The sequence below is a fragment of the Thermothelomyces heterothallicus genome (assembly GCF_042370625.1).
Source record: "Thermothelomyces heterothallicus CBS 202.75 unplaced genomic scaffold P884_scaffold_5, whole genome shotgun sequence".
NCBI classification, from domain to species: Eukaryota; Fungi; Ascomycota; class Sordariomycetes; order Sordariales; family Chaetomiaceae; genus Thermothelomyces; species Thermothelomyces heterothallicus.
Genome location: NW_027192566.1, coordinates 1,466,862 through 1,490,343, shown reverse-complemented (window position 1 = coordinate 1,490,343; position 23,482 = coordinate 1,466,862). Strand labels below are relative to the sequence as shown.

The following is a 23,482-nucleotide window of genomic DNA, read 5'->3' as shown; positions in this document are numbered from 1 at the left end:
TCTTGGGTGTAGAGCCAGCAGCCAAATGCAGCAACTCGGTTACACGGCCGCTGCGCCAGCAGAGACGAATAGCTTCCTTCGCTAATGAATGACACAGGCCAGCTAACAGCTCATCAACCATGGTGCAGAGGTGCTCGGGGTGGGATGTACTTACGCTCAGGAACAGCGAGGTGATGAATCCGATTGCGGTGATGGCGACGAGGTAGTAAAAGGCCTCAGAAATGGCGCTCATGATCTCCCTTACAACCACCACACGATCACTCTCATCGAGGTTTTCGTAGAAGTGGCCACTAGCTCCCGTGATCAACGCGGTCGCTTCGCTTCTCGGGATCTTGGGGAGTGCCGAGGTAATCCTCAAGATAGCCCTATTGGTGAAAACAGACCCCGAGACGGACAGGGTGAGGATGATCCCGAGTACTTGGACTGTGTTTTGGTGACAAGTTTAGTCATTTGAGCCTATACTGGGATGCGTAGGGCTCTTGGGACGCACCAACTGTCATCACCGACACCACGTTGCTGACCTCGGGTGGGGGAGCGAGGGCAGACGCGACACCGACGCCAGCGCTTTGGAATGCGCCAATACCCAGTCCCAGGAGCGCCGCGTATCCGTACAGGGCCGAATTGGAGATAGAGGGAGTAATCGTTGCTATAAGTGCACTGTTGTCAGCTTGACGATCTCAACTGCCGCCGCAAGGGACGGGAGGGAGGACGGGAAGAGTTCTCCCTTACTCATCAGCGCGGATCCAGCAACCAACAAGGCATTTCCAACGACAAACCAAGGCATGTAGTAACCGGTCTTGGGCATGGCAACGCCGTTGAACAGATAGCCAAAGACGATCATGCAGATGAGCGGCAGAATACGGACGCCGGCCATCAGCGGCGTGTCGCCTCGGGTAAACTGGAAGATGAGCGGCGTGTAATAGATAGACATCATCATACTGCCGGCAACGAGAAAGGCCTGTAGAGGCACCAAGATCAGGTCCTTGGTGCGCATGACGTGCACCGGAAGGAGCCTCAAGTCTCCGGGGATGAATGGATGGTAGATGGTGACAGGACGAAGGCGATGAACAGGACCAGCGTCATGACCCAGAGGGCAATCTCGGAACCGCTATTCCAGGCGTAATGCGTGCCGCCAAAGCTGCCAGCCATGCTGAAGCAGGCCAAGAAGGCGGTGAATATTACGATGCCAACCCAGTCCTGCTTGCGCATCTTTTCCTTGAATGGGATGTCCGGCATCGCGTTGATATTCGGAAGGCTAAAGAGGAAAGCGGGGGCAAACAGAGCGGCGATCGGGAGCTGCGCGAGAAGGAGGAAAGAGTCAGCGTCGAATGATCTCATTGATGTAGAAGCCCCATCTCCAAGTGGCGGGGCTGGTAGCAAACGAGCCGCCGACAATGGGCCCCAACACATTCCCAAAGCCCCATACTGACATGCAAATGGCGAAGTAGAGCGGGCGCTCGTTTGGCGTGGTGAGAATGCTGATATAGGTGAGCCCTCCCACGTAAACACCGGCGCCACCAATACCGGCAATGACACGGCCGAGGATGATAGCATTCATGTTGGGTGCGGCGCCACAAACTGCGCTGCCGACCTCGAAGAGAATCAGACTGACGACGAACAAGAACTTCATGTTAAACATGCCGAACGCCTTGCCACTAAATTGAGAAAAACGGTCAGCGGAACAGCTCGGTCGAAGAAAGAAAGTCACTGTTCCGTTTTTTCCTCTGATTTCTCCCATGGTTTTCCTAGTCTTGTTCTCTTCGCGATCTCCACACGTACATGGGCAGAATAACCACCTGGCCGAGCACGAAGCTGACTCCGATCTATGCGAGGCTGCGTTGGTCGTTGAATGTCTCAATAATCGAGGGTTGAATGGTTGCAACCTGCGAATTGTTGGCAGTCAGTACTGATCCACGTCGCATGACTCGTCTCAAGGTAACCTACGATAGTGTTGTCTAACGCGAAGAGCAGAACCTTCCCTGCATGTCAGTGCCGCCCAACTTGTACCAGGCGCTTCTTTCTGATCCAGATTACGTACGGTAGACATCAACGAAGTGAAAATGATGAACCACTATAGCATGTGCAAACAGGTTAGAAGTGAGTACAGAGACAACATCTTATCGACACGCGGCGGGCTCACCTTTAGGCCCGTGATTGTCCGCTTTGGTTCCGCATTTTTGCCATCAGGAGCGGTGTCTCCCTTCGTATGGCCGTTCGACGACTCCAAATCGTTCCGGTTTGCCGGGGGATTTGGAGTAGTGTCTAAGCTTTTTTCGTTGTCATGGCTGTGGCGGCTTTGGGCGACGCTGGTTTCGTCGACAACCGCCATCTTCTTTTCTTCTGCTACAGTGGCGTCTCGGCCGGAAACACAATGCCGGGTTGATGTGGACTGCCGTCACAAATATATTACGGGAAAAGCGCTCTGCGATCGTAAAATTTCGACAGATGTCGACGGTATGTATGGGTTAGCGATGGTCGGATCTCGATCTTAAAACGAGGGAGCTTCCATCGAGCTTCGGGCAGGGAAAGCAGAGAAAAGGAAAATATCGGTCGCAACAACTTCCCGAGCCCCCCGCTGACAAGCTCGGACAAGCTTCAACTTTTTATTTCGGTTTCAGATCTCTTCTACTTTTTGGATCGCCAACAAGCAGAAGGAGACGCGATCTCCCGGTGGTCGTCCGTGTTCCCATGGGCGGCTCAGTCCGAACCCACCGAATTAACATCTGGATTGTTCAACCAGCTCTTTTCGACAGGGGTGCCGGAGCTTGAAGAGAGAGCCGGAGTCACCGGACCGAGGGTTAGGGTTGTTTGTAAAATCCGGCAATGTTGAGGCAAACTGTGAACAACAGAATGAGAATGTGCATGTTAACATATTGCTTTTGAAGCGCCGCAAGTTCTAACGCTTAGTCGCTGAACGCATCTTGATTTTTTTCATTTACCTTACCCCGAACTGTGCCGCTCCAGAAGCTGTCAATACAGAGAGCTCTAGCATTTCGGCTTGCGACCCACAGCTCGGGCCGAGTGGGGCCGTCCGGAGCCGGGCGACGGAGGCATCAATCATTCCTCTGCCAGCCGCCAACAATGCTTCGTAATCAACCAAAATATCTGTCTCTCCTCCTCTATGCCGGTGAATCGCTTGCTGTTCTACATGAACTAGAATCTTATTCACTGTCGGCCCATTTTCATAGGCTCTTGCAACCCTTTGAAGACATCGAGAACAAAGGCTACGGGCCTTGAGGAAGTATCATTTGCAGCCTCTAACTGGTAACTTCGGGATCGACATTAAATATGTACCTTTTGGATTCATGTCTAACAAATCCTACAATGCTAAAAGAACGAGGGCGGGAATAAGTGTTGGTACGCTTGGAACATAATACTAGAAGAGAACACTCTTCTAACACCGATAATGGAATAGTAAGCAGAACCTATTTGTTTCAGAAGATTCGTAATTGAAATGTTTATAGATATATAATTTTCAGGTAATTATTATACTCAAATAAATACGTTAAATCGATGTTACACTTTCTCGCTCTTTCTATTAATAGATTCAGCCCGAGAAAACCTTACTGTTGCAGAGATATTAACTTAGATTTATATCTAATAAGTTCTACATTCTAAAAATTGCTATCTTATTCCCCTCTTCGTATTATAAACGTACCTAGTCCCATTCTCTCTGTGACCTTGGACGTTATTTATAAATCGCCAAATATTTAACATCACGAGTAAAGCTAGAAGTCCTAGAAAATATATCCATCTGGTTCCTTAACATCATTTGCTCCTTGTCACTATGTATACAAACAGAGGGGACCAAAGACTTGACTATATATAGAATACTATAAGCCCTTCACCATATGCTGTGGTCTCAGAGCTAGAGAAGCTATATTAGCCAAAGAAGGACTTGGAGAGTTTACCACTACTAAAACAGCCTACGATATTATACGCAATCTCTCTTAGGTCCTGCTGATCCTCCATATAATCCAGGTAGTTTTGTCCGAAGTCGATGGGGAGGCTCAATCTTAGAGAGTGCCTGCACTATTTGCCGACGAGCCTCGATTTCCGAAACAAGCATGCCTCAATACCGAGCTCTATAGGCACTCTTGTGTTTTCACGATGGCTAACATGCAATATCATTTTCTTCTCTACAAGTGCACTGATTTCAATATCAAAAAACATTGAATGGAGCAGTAGCGAATCTAACACCGATTTAGGTTTTTCGCCAGTTTCTCGGTCGAAGTAGGGGGGATGATCTGGGAAGCGTCCTTGGTGCCGCGCGTGATGAGTGTCAACGTGATGTATCAAAACAAGTCGAGAACCAACGAGTACATAGTTGCGCGGCAAACCTTGGGAAGCCTTGCCCTAATGGTAGTTTCGGTTGAGGTGCGAAGGGTCGTGCTAGCTTCCTATCAATCGATACAGTGCGAGAGCCCCAAGCACTACGCGGATGAAATATCTGCCTTAATCTGGTCGTCTATTCTCTAAGCCAAGTCTTCGACTCTGTTATTGAGGGCACCCGATATACTCGAAGTTGCTTGCTATTAGGGAGGTAAAGCATACCCTAGCTGGGAAGTCCATTTTTCTAAAGCTTTTTGCCATAGCCAAGGGGTTTCCAAAACTCCGTCGATGTGTAACATAGCCTCTAGTATATCTACCTCAGAACCTGCCATGACCTGGAAGCAAGATACCGCAGCCACTGCCAGCCTTCAGATTCTACTTTGCTGGGTGATGTCCAGGAACTTCAAAATGCTCAGACAATCACGATCAAGATTATGATCGACCTCTCACTCCAGCCGACAACTTCCGTGAATCTGAACCTGCGGCCCACTGTCTGCCGCATCGCGCCAGAACCCTCTGTTTCTGCACAATTGCCGAGCATTTCCTTTCCGGAAATCCTCGTATGGATACACCTCCCTAGGCTGCAAGGCCACCCGGTTGTCCGTCCACCCAGGCCTGACTGGCATCCTTCAGGCGTCCACGTTGGCATGGAGGAGGTTCGGACGCACTCGCGGCCAGTAGATGACGTGCTTGGCGTAGAGGGTTCAGATAAGCTACCTGAGGTGACAAAGTCCTACTCTAAGGGCAGGTTATCAGAAGCGATGGAGCTTCTAAAGCACTAGCCACGTGCTTGCCACAGGGCGTGAGGCGCTCAACCGCATCGACCGTCTCTTTTGTCTATAAATATCACTCGTTGCGTTTCTTTTGTACATAGTTCAACAAGGCACCTTTCAATCCTTCAAGCTACCCACTCCAAACTCTCTTCGAAGCTTACCGGAGCTTACCATTGCGTTTGGCACAGGTTCAGTGGTCATCATCATTGCAGGCATTTTGAAAACGTTTACTCATTTGTCACTATTTAGCTATTCTAATGTAATGGGCCAAAACAAAGTATCAGAAGGAGGGGAAAGAACCCGTCTCCCATACACCCAATTACTGGAGGATCATTCCTTTTCTCATTAGCTGCCATGTTCAGGTCCTCGATGCCCGAAGAGGAGGTCTTTGAGAAGCGGGGATTAACAGGTCTGTGGACTAGGAACCGGTGATTCCGATCAATCCAAAGTCGGGTGGGGGAGCGGGTGTGGTACCAGAGGCCAAAAGTAGCATCAATATTCAGCGGAAGAATGCCCGAGAAAACGCCTTTATCAGGCATTGGTTGATCATCGAGTCAACAGCTGCATCTTAACCGGGCCTAAAAGGCAGGAAGAGGCATGTGGCGCTCGGGTAGAGGGGAAGGACTCCATTGTATCGTACTTTGAGAATGGTTTACTAAATTTGGTTTGCAATCTATATTACGTATACCGGTCTAAGTAACGTGGTTGTATAAGCCTATGTACGGGGAGGCTCTTGCGTCCTCTAAAACGCAGTTATGACATGATCCTGGCCACCCTACGAGGGACTCTGAGTGCAGAAATTCGTGAATTTTGATGCGAGACTCACAGTCAGTCAATTTGATTCCTCTACAGCTGCCCTAAGAGGGCCAAGTACGAGCTGTGTGATGATGTGAAAAAGGATTTGGTGTAGACCGAAATCGCGGTTCCTTGACGGGGTTCTCGGCCCTTCGCCAGTGCAACTCGACCATAACCAGGATCTTCGCAAGGTCAGATGACCTTTTCAAACGTTATTTCCGCAATTAGATCTTGGATTAACTTACCTGTCCACCACAAGTTGTCGTTTGTGACACTAGTGTACGGTGGTAAACTCGTGCATGGCTGGCTAAACTGGTGGAAGAAGTTGTTCTTAGCCGGTCCTTCATCCTGCAGTGTGTAATGCCTTCCTTGCCAACCCGTTTTCGAATGTCGGAGCCTCGTCCGAGACCTGAAATGACATGGCGGAGGCAGCCTGGGAGTGGTTCGATGGAACTTGCAGTCACATCGTGGGCACCTAAGCGTTAGTTGCCGATTCAGGCTAAAGGCTAAATCCCCTGCCTCGGATCTCTCCTGGCCGTCACCCCTGATCCTAGTGCCAATCCCCAGCGTGTCCCCACAGGCGGTCGAGGCTTGCAGAGGTCAATCCCGGTACTGGGGTTCGGGTTCACCAGGTCACCACTGGAGATTGCAAGGCACATTCCAGACAAGGATACGGAGTAGTTCATGCTGAAACCAAGCTTCTCGGAAGATGCTCTTGAATCAGCGTCCCCAGAACTGACATGGTGTATCTGTTGCTGCAAGTACATGTGTGCTGATCATGAAATAACAAATAGCGACATATAAGACGAATTTTGGCCTAGTTGGTAGTTGCTTGGAAAGGGACCGCTGGCAGGTCTTTGTCTTTGGCCAACCTCGCCAGGCCTTGCGAAGACTCTGGGCCCTCAACCCCACCGCTTGTTCCACGTTGTAGCACAGGGCTGCGTCGCAGCTTAATGTGTACTCCGTAGTCAATGGCCCACCCTGACCCACTCATTGGGAACACGGGGTAGACAAAGACAGGACAAGGTCACAGTGAACGGTTTGCAGACCTGCTCCCGGGTACCCGGAATGTAACAAGGTTGTGGTAAGGGCTCGAGTGTACTGACCAGACGGATTTGGGGAAAACCCCGGCTAGTATCGCCCTTGGCTGGCAGGGTTTGTGCTGCTGAACGAGACGGATAAGTTCCAGGAGCCCGTGGGGTGATATATAGCGATGCTAACCCCAGCATCTCCCCTTCGGCAACCCTTCTATCACCACCTCACTTCAACTTCACTCTGCCGTCATTTTACACCAGCAACACGCCCAGCATGTGGCCTACTCCCAAGGTTGCTTACCTCTTGCTGGCAGCTCACTCGCTGCTCGTCAGCGGGACTCCCGTCGACGCCGAGGCTGTGGACGCGGCCGTCCTCGCCAAGCGCCAATGCCCGCAAATCCATATCTTCGGAGCTCGAGAAACGACAGGTTCGTCGTATTCTTGCCAGGTTACTAATGTGCATCCGAGGTCGTCCAGCTGACAATACGGGGCAGCACCACCCGGATATGGAACTGCCGGTACCGTCGTCAACCTGATTCTCAATGCGTTCCCTGGGGCCACGGCCGAAGCAATCAACTATCCCGCTTGCGGTGGACAAGCATCTTGTGGAGGAGTCCAGAACGTGATCCCTTCTCGTTTGCGCCATGATATCGTCGACTAACCATCCTACAGGTACGGTGACTCGGCAAGGCAGGGCACGGACGCGGTGGCATCGGCGGTGAACAGCTTCAATCAGCGGTGTCCCAACACTCAGATCGTGCTCGTTGGCTACTCCCAGGTGCGTGTCAATGAGAATGACAAGACACATCTGGGAAAGGACAAAGATGAGAAGGGAGGGGGGTCTAACAAACGCAGGGCGGTCAAATCATCGACAATGCTGTTTGTGGTGGCCCTGACACGGGTTCTGGCATCACGACCACGACTCCTCCCATCTCGGCTGCGGCCCTGAACCAGATCAAGGCCGTCATCGAAATGGGTTCTCCGCGGTTCGTCGCCGGCTTGTCCTACGATGTCGGTACCTGTACGGCACAAGGTGTGAGTGGCTTCGTCCTCCCTCGAACGAGATATTCTCTAGTTCCTAACATACGCGTTCCTAGTTTGCTGCGCGCCCGCGTGGCTACGTCTGCGGCTCCAACTCGGCGTCCAAGATCCAGAGCTATTGCGATTCGACCGACCCCTACTGCTGCACGGGCAACGACGCCAACAGCCACCAGCAGTATGGCAACAAGTACGGACAGCAGGCCCTGGATTTTGTCAAGGCCAGGCTCAGCGGCAGCGGCGGAACTCCGACGTCGTCGGCCGGCGGCTCCGTCCCGACCGGCGGCAACGGCGGCACTTGCAGCCCGCTGTACGGCCAGTGCGGCGGCCAGGGATGGACGGGTCCCACGTGCTGCTCTCAGGGAACCTGCAGGGCATCCAACCAGTGGTACTCCCAGTGCTTGTGAACCCACGACGTGACTCCGTGAGGAAAACGGGTTCCAAGTTCTCGAGCTCTTCTTGTAAATATCTTGATTGCGGCAGTGTGAATACAGCCCGGTACATAGCGGAATTCCTTTCTGTCCCTTCCGACTGACACCAACAGCAGCATAAGTAGATATGTGCTTAGGAACAGACCGAGCCAGACAAAAAAAGAAGCTTAATGAGCAGCCTCGCATTCCGCCGCTCGTACATGAATTGCCCCTTGATGGTCAGGGAGTTCCACGTGAGCAGCGCATATGGCACGGCCACATCCTGCCCCATGATGTTCATGACGCATGCGCGGCCGTACTTTCTCAGCGCGGCGAAGCAGCTACGCACGGGGGTCGAGCTGCCTGTGGTGGGAGGGGAAAGATTGATGTAGGCCTCGACGGGTCCAAACTGCTTGAGCGGCGCTGTATCCGTCTCGAGGTCGCCGGTGAGCGGCACCACGTGGAGGCTCCCGGGTGGGAACTTTTGCCGGATGCTTTCGAGCGACTCCCGGCTGTGGCCCACAGCAACTACCCGCGCGCCCATCGCGACAGCGACCTGGACCGTGGCGTAGCTGAAGGTTCCGGTGGCGGGGGCAACAGTGAGGCGCTCCCCGAGCTTGAAATCGAGGGCGCGCAGGCCGCCGAGAGCAACCAGCTGGGTGGCAGCGGCAAGAGGTCCTCGACAGAGTACCCTAGCCCCCCCGCGGCCGGGGATCCGCACAGGCGCTTCTCGTCCAGCGAGTAGCAGTTCTCGAGTGACGGGCGCGCGTGAATGGCCATGCAGCCCGCGGTCCAGTTGCCGGTCATGAACTTGAGGCTCTGGAGGGTGAGTCCCGCAGTAATTCCTCAGAGAATCTGCTCCTCGTTAGGTTAGTCGCGAGGGCTGATGAAGCTCTCGAGCATGACAAGCTGGCCGGGCTGGATGATGGTCGCATCTGGGCCGGTGGCCACGACGCGGCCGATGGCGTTCCCCCCGGGAATGAAGTTGGGCGGGATGGTGTAGCCGGCAACGCCCTTGATGATGTTCGGGGTGCTGCTGCTCGCCTCAACGGCAAGAATCTTCATGATACAGCTTCCCGTGGTCGCCGAGAGCGTGGGTACAGTTTTTAGTTGCAGAGGCTCGCCGGGAGAATCGACCGTCAAGGCCTTCATCGTCGGAGGAACGTTTGTTGAGGACGTGGCAATGGCCGGCGGAGGGTGTCTGGCTGAGATAAGGTTAACGACTAATAAGATAGATAGAGATAATGTAGTACCAGATCCGAGATATTGAAACCCTAAGGAGACTTACCTACTTGCTGGTCCTCAATGTTTTCGTACAAGTTGGCCGCAATAGAACATTTTATATCATTGGACTTGCGGTGGGCTCATCGACCTTAGTCGCCGCGTGGACCTTAACGCCATCATGGTCGTGGAGTTAATCGAACCTGATTCGGCCAAGCGGCCTTGAATCGTCGTACTAATATACGAGCAGAAGCTGTGCTCCAGTACAGTACAATGCAGGCCTTGTTTATCGCCTGGCCTATCTTCGGACATTATCTAGCTTACGGCCGATTGGCTTAATTATGGTAGCTTGTCTCCGAATGCTCGGCTCTTGCTGGGTTGCCGTAATAGACATCAGATAAACCCGAACCCGAGCGCATGTGAAGAGAACGAGCAACTCAGGGCTGGATGCAAACTCCTTAGGACCTACTCCTACATCCGACCTGAGCTGGTCAGATTGCAAGAAAATATTCCTCTCAGTTCCAACCTGGACGCCGTTCGCTGCATTTGGAAGGTCCTGTCTTGAGCTTCGAAGATAAGGTCCAGATGTTAAGCTGTCGCCAAGTGGTGCTTATGAATCTTAATTAATTATGTGGACACCCCAGCCGCTCCCCGTCGCGCCGTCAAATACCATCTGGGAGCAGCCAACTACTTCTTGGAGTGTATTGGCAATCGCCGGGCACTTTAGAGATCACCTCCGAGAACAATGATGTGTTGAAGTTAATCATTTCCCTATTTGGCGTGGCAGTCAACTGCAGCTTGATGACGAAGCTCCTTTCATGAAAAGCAACGCATCTCCCCTATTAGACCGCCCTCCAAGCCAAATGCATTAGTCTCTGTGCACCCCAACCTCCAAGCGCCGTCAAGACCGACTACAAGCAGGGAAAAGTGTGTGAGGGTTCGGTCAAGTGAGCCACGACCCAGGGTTGTAAAGAGCAGGCAGGAACTCAGATTTCGCCCGCCAGGTCCTTTTCCTGGTCCTTCTTCTCCTCATCTTCTTCGGTCTCGTCGGCTCGACCGGCGGCCTCAGAGCTGCCGGCTGCGGCGCCGAGACCAGAGTTGTCAGGCATGGCAGAGGCCACATCCTTCTTGGCACGGGCGCCGCGCTTGGAACCACCCGCAGCCGACTTAGAACTCTTGTTGGTGCGAGCCCGCTTCTTGGGGGAGGGGTTATCGTCGTCCTCCGGATTCTCAGCCGCGGTGGCTGCGGCCTCCTGCTCGGCCGAGGGCAGGTTGTGGTCCTCACGGAACTTCTTGTCATACGCAGCAATCTTGTTCTTGATGATGCTCCAGGCGTTGGAAACGGAGCGCGGGTTCTTCAGGTTCATGCGGTTGGCGACCTTGACATAGTCGACCTGAATACCCTGGAGACGAGATCTTAGCTTTCTGCTAATCGAGGTTGAGGAACAGAACCTAATCAGAGAAGGCAAACTTGAAGCAAGAGAAAGGTAGAAATTGGAAGAATGCTCTGCAACAGATGAATCGAAGTGCGACGGGAAAATGGTGAAATGGGGAGAGGGGGGGCATGAAATAAACCTACAGCCGGAAAGTTGGGATCGGACAGCAAAGCCTGCAGCATTATGGTCTGCTCACGAGGACTGAGGACCGAAAGGGGGCCGCTGCCGCTCGTGGCATTGGACTCCTCCTGGTTACCCGCATCGGACTTGGGAGCCATGGTGAGCAGTGACTGTGGTGGTTCAAAACCAAATTAGCATCCAAGGGAGCTACAGATCGAGATTGACATCCAGGAGATGGAAGGGCAGTTTGAGACACCACAGCTATGATAGCTTTTTTCGACGGTAGCTGCAATCTGGGGGGTGGCCAAGAAGAAGCTACTGTTGCAGATCACGACGACGGCCATGCTTCGGCAGTCGAGGTCCCAAGCAGAAGCCAAGAACGGGACTTGTCGCCGGAGAGAGGGATCAAGATGTGCAAATAGTGACTTACATGGTTAAAGAAGCTGATGAAAGCGTATCTGCTCGAAGAAGAAGATTGCTGCAAGACTTGAGGTTTCCGTTGGCTCAGTCAAATTCGCTGTCGGGACTGCGGTGATGAAGAGGAAAGGAATAGTGCGAGAGTGAAGGCGGGCACTCTTATATTCCTGAAAATTGTGCCATTTCGCCGAGACAATATATGCGGGTCTGGGAAGAAAAGCACACTTAGTCCTGTTAGGGCTATTATGCTGTATTCTCTCTTGTTTCGTTGCCAGGTATGAATAGGGTGTGGAAGTGCTCGCCGAGCCAGGCGTTGTGACCAGGAGGTTGAAAAGCGGAGCAACACCTTGCCGACTATTCGTACCATGACTCCGTCATTGTTTGCCCAGAAGCTAAACCATCAGAGACAGGCAGGTACCAGTTGTTAAAAGGGCTCACTCGGTGCTAGGAAGCTCTTCCACCATGGGAAGAATATCGAACGTGCTTCCCGGTTTAACAGGTCGAAGCCATTGTCTCCATGGGAATGTCATATCTTCAGACCCAAGAAGAATGTCGAGGTATCCTATCCGGATATCAATTTGCTTTCCTTTTCCATAAGTTGACCACCTTTTAGAAAACATCACAGGCTTTTTGTTAGAGGAATAGGATTGACAAGCAGCAAATGAAATTGATTGGCCTTTTCGAATGAATTAGCCTAAGTGACAAAGGATCTATGATGCCGATCAGAGAGTCGCACATGTTCGTGGTTTGTTATAGCTATTAGGAGAATTAATTACGGTGTCTAGCTGATATTAAGCTCCTGATGAGGTATCACCGAGTCATATCACCGTTTAGCATTTCTCTGTTTAATATTCGAGAATTTTTTGACTTTTCTACTTAAACTTTTGACTCTCGTGCATTTACGGTGTTGTGATGTCCGGCTTAGAACCGGAAGCGGTCGAGCTGGAGGTTCACCGGCGCCGATAAGTGGGGCCGGGGCCGAAGCCAAAGCTGGAGCCAGAGGTCGGCCTAGTAGCAAAAGCATAGTAGAACGCTGTTTCATATGGACTGTCTACCAACTATAAATTTGAGAATGTTTGGATTCTTTGTGTAATTATATAGCAGTAGAGTACGATACTAGTATGCACCTTTGATAACATAATTATTAGGTATGTTTCACGTATCCGGCGCCATGTCACACACGATTCCCACGATTCTGTGAGATGGGCTGATGTAGTTAACATGAATTGTTATGAAGCTTGGTACCTTCCGAAATTACTATTTCCTATCGTTTCCGATCTCTGCTGGGAACGCTGCTAGATGCATTGTCCAACAACGAGCGTCAGTTGCGGGTACGATGCATGGGGCTAAAGCATCGGACCAGGGCAGGGCATTTGGCATCGCCAGCTGCCCGAATATTAATTAATCTTCGGCCGCGAGAAAAATCAGGCAAATCGACGGTCCTCAAACAGCAATCGAGGATAACCGCGGGATCATTGCATCAAACTATTGCACCAGTGGTAATATGAAAAAACGAGATTCGAACGAGTCTCTTGCCATCGTTTGAGAGCACCTTCCATGCTGGGCTGACAACAATATGCCCAGACTTTGGTCATGCCTCCGACGGCCAAAGGGCCAATGGCAGAAAAGGTATGCTATCCGCAGTGTTGTACTTTGCGGATGCGCCCTTGTTGCCAATTCTCATCACCTTCCGATTGCAGACGCTGCAGCGCAACGGCTTGGCACTCTATCGCAATGCCGACTGCAATTATCAGATTACGCCGAATTGCAGCAGCGATCCTTACACTGTAGATGAAAGATGATATTGATATGGATGCTGACGACATTGCCGCCATCATAGGAAGATAAATTTTTGCCGGCCCCCGTTCTCAAAATGCTTCCCGACACCGCTCAAGAGGATAATTATCGATCAGATCCAGCTCCTGGTAATCCCAACGAAGGCCGTTGAAACAGAGTTAATCTCGCAGAGGCCAGGCTCTCCTACGCACAATAAGAGGACCATGAGGTTACTCCGCACCGCGGGAGCGGCAACTCTCTTCCTGTCGCCCGCCACCTTTGCAAGCAACAACCCTCTGACCCCAGACAAACTTGAGGCAGACATTAGAACCGAAGAGTATGAGAAGACAACAGCCCCAAACCTTTGATCCCTCTCATTCGTTAACGAATATCGCCAAACCAGGTTGCAAAATGTCCTCTGGAACCTCAACCACATTGCGGTCACCCACGGCGGCAACCGAGCCTTTGGCGAGCCTGGGTACAAAGCCTCGCTCGACTTTATTCTCGAGCGCGCACAGATACGCTTCCACAATGAGTTTGACACTGTTGTTCAGCCCTTCAACCACACCTACGGCAAAACGAACCAGATCAAGGTGACTGGACCAGCGGGCGAGGATGTCTTTGTCATCAGCCCATTGTATAATCCCGCCACGCCGCTGCCTGATGGTATCACCGCTCCCTTGGTAGATACACCGGTCGATGACGAGCGCGGATCGGGGTGCTTTCCGGACCAGTGGGAAGGGATCGATGTGAAAGGAAAGCTGGTGCTAGTAAAGAGAGGCATTTGTGCTGTGGCAGATAAGTCGGCCCTTGCTAAGGAGCGCGGGGCGCTGGGTGAGCTACGTCCTGGCTGACGGGGGAAGCAAATGCTGACGTCGGTCTAGGGGTGATCTTGTATAACGAGCAGCCCGGTATGAACATCGTCGTCCCGACTCTGGGTGCAGAGAGCATCGGCAAAACTGTTCCTATCGGAATTATTCCCTTGGAAGTAGGACAGAGCTGGAAGTCCTTGTTGGCAGATGGCGAGGAGGTGACTGCGAACCTGCTGGTCGATTCCATATCCGAGACGCGCGAGACGTGGAACATTATTGCCGAGACCAAACAGGGCGACCCCGACAAAGTTATTATGCTCGGTGCACATCTCGACAGCGTGCAGGCGGGAGCAGGCATCAATGACGACGGAAGCGGCACGGCAGCTCTCCTGGAGATCTTGACCGCAGTCCGGCGCTACGATGGATTCCCACACAAGATTCGGTTCGCCTGGTGGGCAGCAGAAGAGAGTGGTTTGGTCGGATCCCTCTACTACACCTCCCACTTGACCGAGGAGGAAGCCGACCGCATCAAGTATTACTTCAACTACGACATGATTGGCTCTCCCCATCCCGACTTTGAGATTGCAAGCGATGATAACAGCGGAGTCGGGCCGCAGCTTCTGGAGGAATACCTCGTCGAGCAGGGGAAGGAGATTGTCCACGGGTAAGTAGATCCCACTCCAGCAAGCTCGACATCTATTTTGCGTACCTGATACCTCTATGATAATTATGTGCAGGTTCCGCTGACCTTCGGATGCAAGCGGCTTCGGTTCTGGCTCCGATTTTGTGGGTTTCCTCGAGCTTGGTATCCCGAGTACCGCGCTACATACCGGTGCAGGAGCTCCATTCGACGAATGCTACCACCAGGCGTGTGATGACCTCGACAACATCAACTGGGAAGCGCTGACCGTCAATGCCAAAGCGGCCGCTCGAGCGGCTGCCCGGCTGGCCAACTCGTTCGAGGGCGTGCCGCCCCGCAAGAAAACTAGCCTGAATCTTCACACGCGCCGTGGCGTGGTGCAAAACTTCCGAAAGTGGGCTTCATTGGCCGAGGAAGCGAGCCACGGGCACACATGCTCGCATACAGGAAAGAGGGTCGCAGTGTAAGGCCCCTGCTCGAGGTTGTCCTCACCCACAACATGACCCAGGAAATCATCGTGCACATCTTTATAGCCACCAGTATTGCAAGCCAAGTCGCCGGACGTGACAGAAGCCAGAAGCCAGCTCCTATCTGGACTCAGTTTGCGACTCCTGTGCTCTTAAGCTTCCCACGAACTGGGTTAACCAACCCGTACCCATCCTGTCTCGTTGGTATTTAATTACGGCCGCATTCGGGTCTCCTTCAGCTTCTCATAGATTCAGGATCACAGCGATCCAAGAAGAAGACATCAACCTTTTCAGAAGTGGATAAGCCAGGAAAGCTCGAGAAAACACAGGGCAGACAGAGATATTCAACCGTATCTTCCAAGTCGAGGCAAGCACCGCTGCTAAAACGATAGAAATACCTTAGGCGAGCGGGATTAATTACGCGTCGAGGCGCTGTAGCATGGCTCTTCCCGCGCTTTCTTTCGGATCACGCATGGCATCAATCCGTCTGTTCTTCTCGATGGCCTGCGCCGCTGGAGTCTCGGGCGCCAAGCCGCAACAGAATCGTAGCACGCAGTATTCAGGCTAAAGTCTCACGTGGCGAACAGGCCGGGATTAAGGGGTTCGTCAGCGGGGCTAGCCGCTGAGAGTGGATTCTGAAGCGCCCGAGTTCCGGGTCCCAGAGGGGTTGGCGTCGTCTAGCCTACCCATTTTGTCCATGGACGGAGGACCCTCCGACGTAGAACCGGGTTGGGTTGTCGCTCCGGGCCACACCCTCGACAACTCTCCATCGCAGCAACGGCAGCGGTGTGAGCGCCATGCCAGATCCGACCAGCCTCGAAGATTCCAGGACGGCCAAAGCCGACACTAGAAGCAGGTCGCACGGGCGACTCAACCCAATCCGGACCGAGCAACTGGGGCTATTGTCCGACAGCGATGCAACCCAGGACCGTGAACCCCATGCTCGAGCCGCAATGAGCCCGCCTGTTCGCCAGGCTCGGAGGACAGACATGGTGAACAGAGAGAAGACATAAAGGACCCCAACAACTCCCCCAATACAAAGGGGGTTGCTCGCGCCTTTAAGCTGCTGGCTCTCCAACATCCCTGCTCCTCAGCCTCCCGCTCGTCAGTGTTGTACCCTCTTCTGGTCGGTATCATGCACTCCAAAGCTTTCTGGGCAGCGCTTCTTGCGCCTGCCGTCTCGGGCCAACTGAACGACCTCGCCGTCAGGGCTGGACTCAAGTACTTTGGTACTGCTCTTAGCGAGAGCGTCATCAACAGTGATGCTCAGTATGCTGCCATCCTCAGCGACAAGAGCATGTTCGGCCAGCTCGTTCCCGAGAATGGCATGAAGTGGGATGCTACTGAGCCGTCCCGTGGCCAGTTCAACTACGCCTCGGGCGACATCACGGCCAACACGGCCAAGAAGAACGGCCAGGGCATGCGTTGCCACACCATGGTCTGGTACAGCCAGCTCCCGAGCTGGGTGAGTGCAGCCCCCCCGCATCACATCCACCAAGCCTGCAGTCATACTCACGAGTAGAATAACACCGCAGGTCTCCTCGGGCTCGTGGACTAGGGACTCGCTCACCTCGGTCATCGAGACGCACATGAACAACGTCATGGGCCACTACAAGGGCCAGTGCTACGCCTGGGACGTTATCAACGAGGCCATCAATGACGACGGCAACTCCTGGCGAGACAACGTCTTTCTCCGGACCTTTGGGACCGACTACTTCGCCCTGTCCTTCAACCTGGCCAAGAAGGCCGATCCCGATACCAAGCTGTACTACAACGACTACAACCTCGAGTACAACCAGGCCAAGACGGACCGCGCTGTTGAGCTCGTCAAGATGGTCCAGGCCGCCGGCGCTCCCATCGACGGCGTCGGCTTCCAGGGCCACCTCATTGTCGGCTCGACCCCGACGCGCTCGCAGCTGGCCACCGCCCTGCAGCGCTTCACCGCGCTCGGCCTCGAGGTCGCCTACACGGAGCTCGACATCCGCCACTCGAGCCTGCCGGCCTCTTCGTCGGCGCTCGCGACCCAGGGCAACGACTTCGCCAACGTGGTCGGCTCCTGCCTCGACACCGCCGGCTGCGTCGGCGTCACCGTCTGGGGCTTCACCGACGCGCACTCGTGGATCCCGAACACGTTCCCCGGCCAGGGCGACGCCCTGATCTACGACAGCAACTACAACAAGAAGCCCGCGTGGACCTCGATCTCGTCCGTCCTGGCCGCCAAGGCCACCGGCGCCCCGCCCGCTTCGTCCTCCACCACCCTCGTCACCATCACCACCCCTCCGCCCGCCTCCACCACCGCCTCCTCCTCCTCCAGTGCCACGCCCACGAGCGTCCCGACGCAGACAAGGTGGGGACAGTGCGGCGGCATCGGATGGACGGGGCCTACCCAGTGCGAGAGCCCATGGACCTGCCAGAAGCAGAACGACTGGTACTCGCAGTGCCTGTAAGGGACAAGGTCCCGCTGAGTGCCAGTCTTCTGGATTGTTGAAGTTGGCAGCATGATTTGGTGAGCTTGCTAGACAGAGACCATCGGGGGCCGATCCAGGAAACACTGGCTGCACCGACTGGGATTTTCTGACTTCTTCTGTATATATTGAAGGTTGTGTTGAGAACCAACTGTAAATCAGGGACCAGCAGATCAGAGCTGGAGGTTCAATCAGAACAGAATTTTCTCCCGACATCTGGAGTGGACAGACATCCAACCCACAAACGCGGGTACAGTGTGATGCTCTCCTTCCTTTTACTAGTGGTATGTGGCGGTTTGACTGTGCTAGTATTGCATGATTAAGAAGCACTTGTTTGCTGCCATTTTGCTTCGTCCTTCCTATATTGTGATTTCCTTGCGCTTAACAAGGAGAGCATGATTTAATTAATTAACCTTTGTCCCACGCTGGCAAACCGGAGTTGGGCCATCACTCACTGTAGAATGGAAGTGGTCGCCCAATTAGGGAACAGGATTCATCAACAACAGGTCTGGAAGCAGGTCATTCAGGGGTAAACATTCGCTTGTTATGTTCATGACATCACCACTTCAATCTGAGAGATGGACACACCAACCTCCAATTCTTGCTCCTGGGAAGGAAACCTAACGGCCAGCCACTCGGAGTGCGTTGATTCCAAATCATGACGCGCAGGAAGCTTCTGAACCGCGATACCTCTATCAGATTGTACGTTCTTGCTTCCTCAGAAGACTTGTACGCCTTGCAGACAGGTTATAGAGTCATCATTGTACTATAAAAACCTGCAGTAGGGGAGTAGGTGTAATTAGGAATTACTTGGTACAAGTGTCACGTCCCGTCATATGTCGACGGGCCTATGCTGGTAGCGTCCTGGTCTTCCTGAGCTAATATATCCCTCCTCATACATTACAATCTTGTCCGAATTTTTTTTGTACAAATAGATGTACTGTCAAGCGTTTCGGAGCTCAACCGCCATTTCCCAACCAGTTAGACACAGCTATACTGGCACACTCAACCGCCCGCTCTTCGCATCAATCACCCGCTTCCAGTCTACCAGGCCGCGCCAGGGAGCCCCGACCGGTGTCAAGATGCAGACCGACGCTATCACGCGGGTCTCGGACCGCATCAAACACGACCACCGGGAGCTGGAGGAGTACCACGACAACATCAAGGGCGCATCGCGCGACGACGACAAGGTCAAGTGGCAGAACCAGGTTTGTGTGGGAGCTGGCGCGGCACTCGATCGCCGAGGAACTCGTCGTGTACCAGGCCATGGAGAAGCACGTCCCAGACGGCGTGAGGTTGGCCGAGAAGGACCGGTCAGAGCACCAGCAGGTACTGTCTTGCCCCGATAGATTGTCTTACTTCCTTTCTCGCCTCCTTCCTGCCTCCCTTGCTTCTTCGCCATTTCTCTTCACCATTTCCAGAACATGCCGACGAACCCCGTTGTGGACAAAGGTAACTGACTGTCCACGGTAATTCTTCCCTCTTTATAGGTGAAGGAAAAGCGGTATGAGTTCCAATCCATGGGCCCCGCCGATCCGACCTTCACCCCGGCCATCGACTCGCTATGGGAGACGCTCTCGCAGCATATCAGGGAGGAGGAAGAGGAAGACCTGCCGGCGCTGGAGAAGGTCATCGACACCGAATCGTCCGAGGCGATGGCCCGCAGCTTCGACCGAACCAAGCACTTCGTGCCGACACGCAGTTACCCGGGCGCGCCGGACCGGCCACCGTTCGAGACGGTCGCGGGACTTCTGGCGGCGTCCGATCGACAAACTGCTGGATCTGTTTCGGAAGTTCCCCGAGTGGAAGTAAGGGAGGCAGGAGGGGGCGTGGTGGTTCTTGGGAGGTTGCCGCAGGATATGGTGTGCGGCGGGCTTCCTCTTCTTCTTTTTCAGGAAACACGACATGAAACTCCGAGAAGTCATCGTTTGCATCTGAACCCTCGTCCATTTTGGGCCGCAACAAGCTGACTCTCGTGAACCTTGTTGGCTTGGTGGGCGGTGCAAACATCTTGAAAGCCTCACGTGGGCTTCCATGTTGTCGAGTCACCCCATGGCCACATGCCCCGTAATCCAGCCGAGGGCCCAGGCCGAGTGGCGCTTCCACGGCCCCGTCATGGTTCGCGCAATGTCTTGAATGACTGCGGGCGCCCACCCGCGCATGAACCAGTACCCCTGCATCTCTGCGGCGTGAAACACAACACAGTAGTAGCTCAGCAGTGCCAGAGCCGGCTGGTTCCGCTGTCTCAGCAGCGGGATCAGGTCATCGGACATCTGGATGGGCCAGGCGGCAACCACCCTGTATTCGGGACCGGCGGTCTGGACGAGCGAGCTGCGGATGACCGAGACCAGTCGGTAGGCGTCAGCGTGGATGATAGCTCGGACGCGGGCGTCGGTCTCGGTTTCGGCAATCTCGACGAGGAAGTCGCTGACGGCCAGCACGACGCGGTCCAGGGCCGGGTTGGGCTCGTCGGAGCCGCCGCGCTGGATGAACAGGTCGCTCAGCGGGCCGGTGCGGATCAGGTCCTGGCACGAGTACAGCACGGTGCCGACGCCCTTGACCAGGATCAGCACGTCGACGAGGTCGTCGACGGTGAGGGCGTCAAGGGTGTCGCGGCTGGTGGACGCGGCGGCGAGGGAGCCGATAAAGAGGAGGGAGGACGAGGCGAAGAGGGCGTGGCAGTTGGAGGGCGAGAGCTCCGAGAGGGCGTGGCGCATACGGCGGATGCCGGCGTTCTGGTGCTGCGAGGCGCGCAGCGAGTAGACCTGGCGGCTCTCCGGGTGGAGATGGGCCAGGTGGTACGAGGCCACGGCGAGGATCTGGTGCAGCAGGAAGATGTGCACAAAGGCCTGCTTGGGCACCTCGGTCTGCCACATGCGGCTGGGCTCGGGCCGGGCCGGGTCAAGCAGGAGGGTGCTGTAGGTGGAGGTGGTGAAATGGTGGAGCAGCTCGAGGTCGAAGACCCAGTTGGCCGTGTCCTCCTCGGGCGGGCCGGTGACGAGCTTGGTGAGGTACGGGAAGGGGTCGGGGGTGATAGCAGCGGCGGGGGAGTCGGCCAAAGTGGGTACCGAGCCAGCGGGTGAGGGACCTCCTGCTTCCGAGCCGATCACAACGCCGCCCCCGCCATAGTCTCCCTGCAGATGGCCAGACGCGGGCGGTTCGATCTTGGGCTGCAGAGTAGGGTTGGCGGGTCGTGTCCGGCTCCTCCGGGACGATGCCCGCAGTGGAGACGGGGCAGACCCCGTTGCTCCTGCAGCTGTTGGGTTGGCGGCAACCAAAGTCGCGGCCGGGCTTCCGGCGGTTCCGGCGGCAGTCGGCGGGGGCTGCGTGGAAAGGCTACATTCGATGCCATGGCGGACGCAGGCCTTACAGGCCGGCCTCGTTTCGTCGCACTGCGTTTCAAAATGGGGTCAGCCTGTCAGCCTCTCTTGCCCGAGCGCGTTGGAGAGAAACGCAAAACCAAATGGGGGTCTAAGGTGTGTGTGTGTGTGTGTGTGTGTGTGTGTGTGTGTGTGTGTGTGTGTGTGCGCGCGTGAAATTAACACATGCCTTGACCCTGCGTTGCTTGCACCGCAAGCAGCCGGTGCGTGACTTGGTATAGCCCAGTCGCAATCGTGCCATTGCCAGACCGAATAGACGACTCGAAAGCGAAAGCGAGTTGCTTGGGTTGTTTCGTATTGCACCACTCCAGGCCTTCCGAAAACCTGTTCATGCCAGGAATTGGTGCACAGATCTGTCCAACCAGGATTGCAGACGGCCCGAAATGGAGAGATTGCGGGCTTTTGCGGCCCGTCATCAGCTGCCTAGCTGCCAGCTTGAGGGGCTCCATCCAGGGAAATTAGTAGTATCTAACTAGTTAGCCGAAGCCCCCACATGTCGGTTCTTGCACCGTGAACACGCAAGCGCAAGAGGGCAGTCCTAGTTATCGGTTGTGACAAGCAGCGGCCGAAGCTGTCATCCTGGCACGGGTACTGGGTCAGGTTAGCCATCTCTCGGGCCTTTCTCACAGTATCGTGGCAGAAGCAATAGCCAATCATGCCCGGTTTGGAACGGTTCGTTGCAGGCGGGACCGATTCCGAAAGCGGGGCAGCAAAAAGCCCATCTCCGTTGAACCTGGCAGAATGCTGCAATCCAAGTTCGTCCCCTCTCATCGGATGCAACTCCAAGGACGTCAACAGCAAGGAGAAAGACATGGTCATTCACAAACTGACTTACATTACGTTTTTGAGTAGGCAATATATCAAATAGAAACCGGCAGGCACTGGCAACAAGGCTGGAGTATAATTATGCTGATTTGGCGATGGTTAGCCAAGCTGCCGTTAAGCGGCACGTGGTCAAAGGATGATTGTAGTCAACAGATCATTCTGGGGTAAGGAGCAAAGCTTTCTGTTGGCATTGCTCGTCTTCGCATTCTTGTTTCCAAGCATACCTATGCCAGTATGTGCGCAATAGACGGGGCGAGTGGGATACCTCATGTTGATTGACACAAAGCTTGTCGTCTGAAAAGTCTTGAATCTGGGGCGTTGTTGACCCACAAGAGTTGTCTACCGCCTCTCCGGTTTGTCCTGAGCATGTATATCGGGCTTCCCAAAGCTGGTTTGTCACAGCATTCATAGAAGAGGACAACGAGAGACCACTGTCTCTGGAGGCACTAAAACTGAAAAGAACACTCGCAAGCCCTATGCGCCGCGTTTACATCCAAGTATTATTTGCCTAGTACTGTGTATATACTGTAATCATCACTGTCTGGATGGCCTATATGTTCATTTATGTCAGCTACCTGCCCGGTCGCTTATGAAGTTTCTTGTGCCATCCTTCTATGCGCTGCGGTTGCTTCTACATTTCCGTCACCTGCTTCAAATCAGGGGCTCCGAAATCCTTGCCCGAGCTGCGAGACTGAAGGAGTGGATAATTAAGGCAGAAAGTCATGAGACCGACTCTAATTAGAGGTTGATTACACGTACGCCCAAACAATGGCAGACGACAGGGGGTGATAAGGTATAAACACAGGTAATACAGCATACTACGTACAATACAGGAAAGAGCCATACAGGTCCCTTTCATGGGCAGTAGTATTACATGGCTCCTCCTTCTTTACGGGACAGGTCAGCGTGCTTCATGTTTCTCTTAGAGCACATTGTGCAAGCAACTTCCGCTGACGCCGCCGAAAAGTCAGGTGCCAAAGGATGGCGTCGACACCTATTCTCAGCCAAATGGGGACTGAGGCACTGCGTAACTAGGTTGGCAACTATTATTCGATGTCCCCCCCAGCGCCGGCTACAAATATTCTTTCATATACGGAATAGACGGAGGCTACAGCCAGGAGACAGCACTCGGGCACCTTTAAACATGTACGGACGTAAAAGTGCCGTCATGCGAGCTTGAATAAGAGCCGGTTTCGCATCAGAACGTGATTGGCTGGTTATTCGATGCTGCGTGGCCGAGCGGCGATCTTTGGCGGGAGAAATGAGGGGGGACTTTTGGAGAGCTCTGTTTTCATCGGCACAACTGATCACTTCCGACTTGAGAATGTTGCACCAGAACTTGTGTAGTGCATGGACGTCCATAGTATAGTGTACATTTCGGAGCGCTGTCTCTTGGACGCCATTGATATCGTCAACAAGCTTTCTTGGCGCTCAAGGTCAGTGCTATTTATGACAAGCCATTTCCGCTTGTGGTAAGGCCTGCTGTGAGCTGAACCCGATCATGAAGTCAGCGCACTAATTACACATAGGGCTAGTGTACG

General features: G+C 53.9%; 8 protein-coding genes across 8 annotated transcripts; 4 read left to right on the top strand and 4 right to left on the bottom strand.

Moving 5' to 3' along the window:
* Window positions 1-81: 81 nt before the first annotated feature.
* P884DRAFT_328173 (major facilitator superfamily domain-containing protein) lies at window positions 82-2,525 on the bottom strand (the record flags this gene model as incomplete). The annotated part of the gene is made up of 9 exons (XM_069445582.1): window positions 2,141-2,525; window positions 2,039-2,071; window positions 1,780-1,823; window positions 1,427-1,655; window positions 1,057-1,296; window positions 730-958; window positions 491-646; window positions 155-423; window positions 82-102 (listed from the first exon to the last, which is right to left on the bottom strand). Exons 1-9 carry the CDS (start codon window positions 2,327-2,329, stop codon window positions 82-84), a joined length of 1,410 nt encoding a protein of 469 aa, XP_069299876.1. The 5' UTR covers window positions 2,330-2,525.
* Window positions 2,526-7,101: 4,576 nt separating this feature from the next.
* On the top strand, window positions 7,102-8,558 carry P884DRAFT_328172 (carbohydrate esterase family 5 protein). The gene is made up of 5 exons (XM_069445581.1): window positions 7,102-7,362; window positions 7,429-7,552; window positions 7,607-7,712; window positions 7,790-7,969; window positions 8,032-8,558. Exons 1-5 carry the CDS (start codon window positions 7,209-7,211, stop codon window positions 8,377-8,379), a joined length of 912 nt encoding a protein of 303 aa, XP_069299875.1. The 5' UTR covers window positions 7,102-7,208; the 3' UTR covers window positions 8,380-8,558.
* Window positions 8,537-9,534, bottom strand: P884DRAFT_320967 (uncharacterized protein; the record flags this gene model as incomplete). The annotated part of the gene is made up of 3 exons (XM_069445391.1): window positions 8,537-9,037; window positions 9,067-9,201; window positions 9,289-9,534. The coding sequence occupies 3 exons, from the start codon at window positions 9,532-9,534 to the stop codon at window positions 8,537-8,539; spliced, it is 882 nt and encodes a 293-aa protein (XP_069299874.1).
* Window positions 9,535-10,589: 1,055 nt separating this feature from the next.
* Window positions 10,590-11,317, bottom strand: P884DRAFT_194542 (uncharacterized protein; the record flags this gene model as incomplete). The annotated part of the gene is made up of 2 exons (XM_069437839.1): window positions 10,590-11,006; window positions 11,183-11,317. The coding sequence occupies 2 exons, from the start codon at window positions 11,315-11,317 to the stop codon at window positions 10,590-10,592; spliced, it is 552 nt and encodes a 183-aa protein (XP_069299873.1).
* Window positions 11,318-13,416: 2,099 nt separating this feature from the next.
* Window positions 13,417-15,379, top strand: P884DRAFT_239238 (peptidase-like protein). Its single transcript, XM_069440128.1, has 4 exons — window positions 13,417-13,689; window positions 13,756-14,186; window positions 14,237-14,828; window positions 14,926-15,379. Exons 1-4 carry the CDS (start codon window positions 13,577-13,579, stop codon window positions 15,269-15,271), a joined length of 1,482 nt encoding a protein of 493 aa, XP_069299872.1. The 5' UTR covers window positions 13,417-13,576; the 3' UTR covers window positions 15,272-15,379.
* A 634-nt stretch (window positions 15,380-16,013) lies between these two features.
* P884DRAFT_219648 (glycoside hydrolase family 10 protein) lies at window positions 16,014-17,950 on the top strand. The gene is made up of 2 exons (XM_069439417.1): window positions 16,014-16,736; window positions 16,807-17,950. The coding sequence occupies exons 1-2, from the start codon at window positions 16,407-16,409 to the stop codon at window positions 17,716-17,718; spliced, it is 1,242 nt and encodes a 413-aa protein (XP_069299871.1). The 5' UTR covers window positions 16,014-16,406; the 3' UTR covers window positions 17,719-17,950.
* Window positions 17,951-18,818: 868 nt separating this feature from the next.
* P884DRAFT_268084 (uncharacterized protein) lies at window positions 18,819-19,548 on the top strand (the record flags this gene model as incomplete). Its single annotated transcript, XM_069442171.1, has 4 exons — window positions 18,819-18,944; window positions 18,982-19,065; window positions 19,227-19,475; window positions 19,531-19,548. 4 exons carry the CDS (start codon window positions 18,819-18,821, stop codon window positions 19,546-19,548), a joined length of 477 nt encoding a protein of 158 aa, XP_069299870.1.
* Window positions 19,549-19,781: 233 nt separating this feature from the next.
* Window positions 19,782-21,357, bottom strand: P884DRAFT_195096 (uncharacterized protein; the record flags this gene model as incomplete). Its single annotated transcript, XM_069437883.1, has 2 exons — window positions 19,782-21,128; window positions 21,292-21,357. The coding sequence occupies 2 exons, from the start codon at window positions 21,355-21,357 to the stop codon at window positions 19,782-19,784; spliced, it is 1,413 nt and encodes a 470-aa protein (XP_069299869.1).
* Window positions 21,358-23,482: the final 2,125 nt, after the last annotated feature.

Bases quoted from the DNA above. Each gene is read 5' to 3' on its own strand.
- P884DRAFT_219648 (XM_069439417.1), top strand. From the start codon at position 16,407: ATGCACTCCAAAGCTTTCTGGGCAGCGCTTCTTGCGCCTGCCGTCTCG. The intron at 16,737-16,806 runs GTGAGTGCAGCC...ATAACACCGCAG, and splicing joins ACAGCCAGCTCCCGAGCTGG to GTCTCCTCGGGCTCGTGGAC.
- P884DRAFT_239238 (XM_069440128.1), top strand. From the start codon at position 13,577: ATGAGGTTACTCCGCACCGCGGGAGCGGCAACTCTCTTCCTGTCGCCC. The intron at 13,690-13,755 runs GTATGAGAAGAC...TCGCCAAACCAG, and splicing joins GCAGACATTAGAACCGAAGA to GTTGCAAAATGTCCTCTGGA. The intron at 14,187-14,236 runs GTGAGCTACGTC...ACGTCGGTCTAG, and splicing joins TAAGGAGCGCGGGGCGCTGG to GGGTGATCTTGTATAACGAG.
- P884DRAFT_328172 (XM_069445581.1), top strand. From the start codon at position 7,209: ATGTGGCCTACTCCCAAGGTTGCTTACCTCTTGCTGGCAGCTCACTCG. The intron at 7,363-7,428 runs GTTCGTCGTATT...AATACGGGGCAG, and splicing joins CGGAGCTCGAGAAACGACAG to CACCACCCGGATATGGAACT. The intron at 7,553-7,606 runs GAACGTGATCCC...ACCATCCTACAG, and splicing joins GCATCTTGTGGAGGAGTCCA to GTACGGTGACTCGGCAAGGC.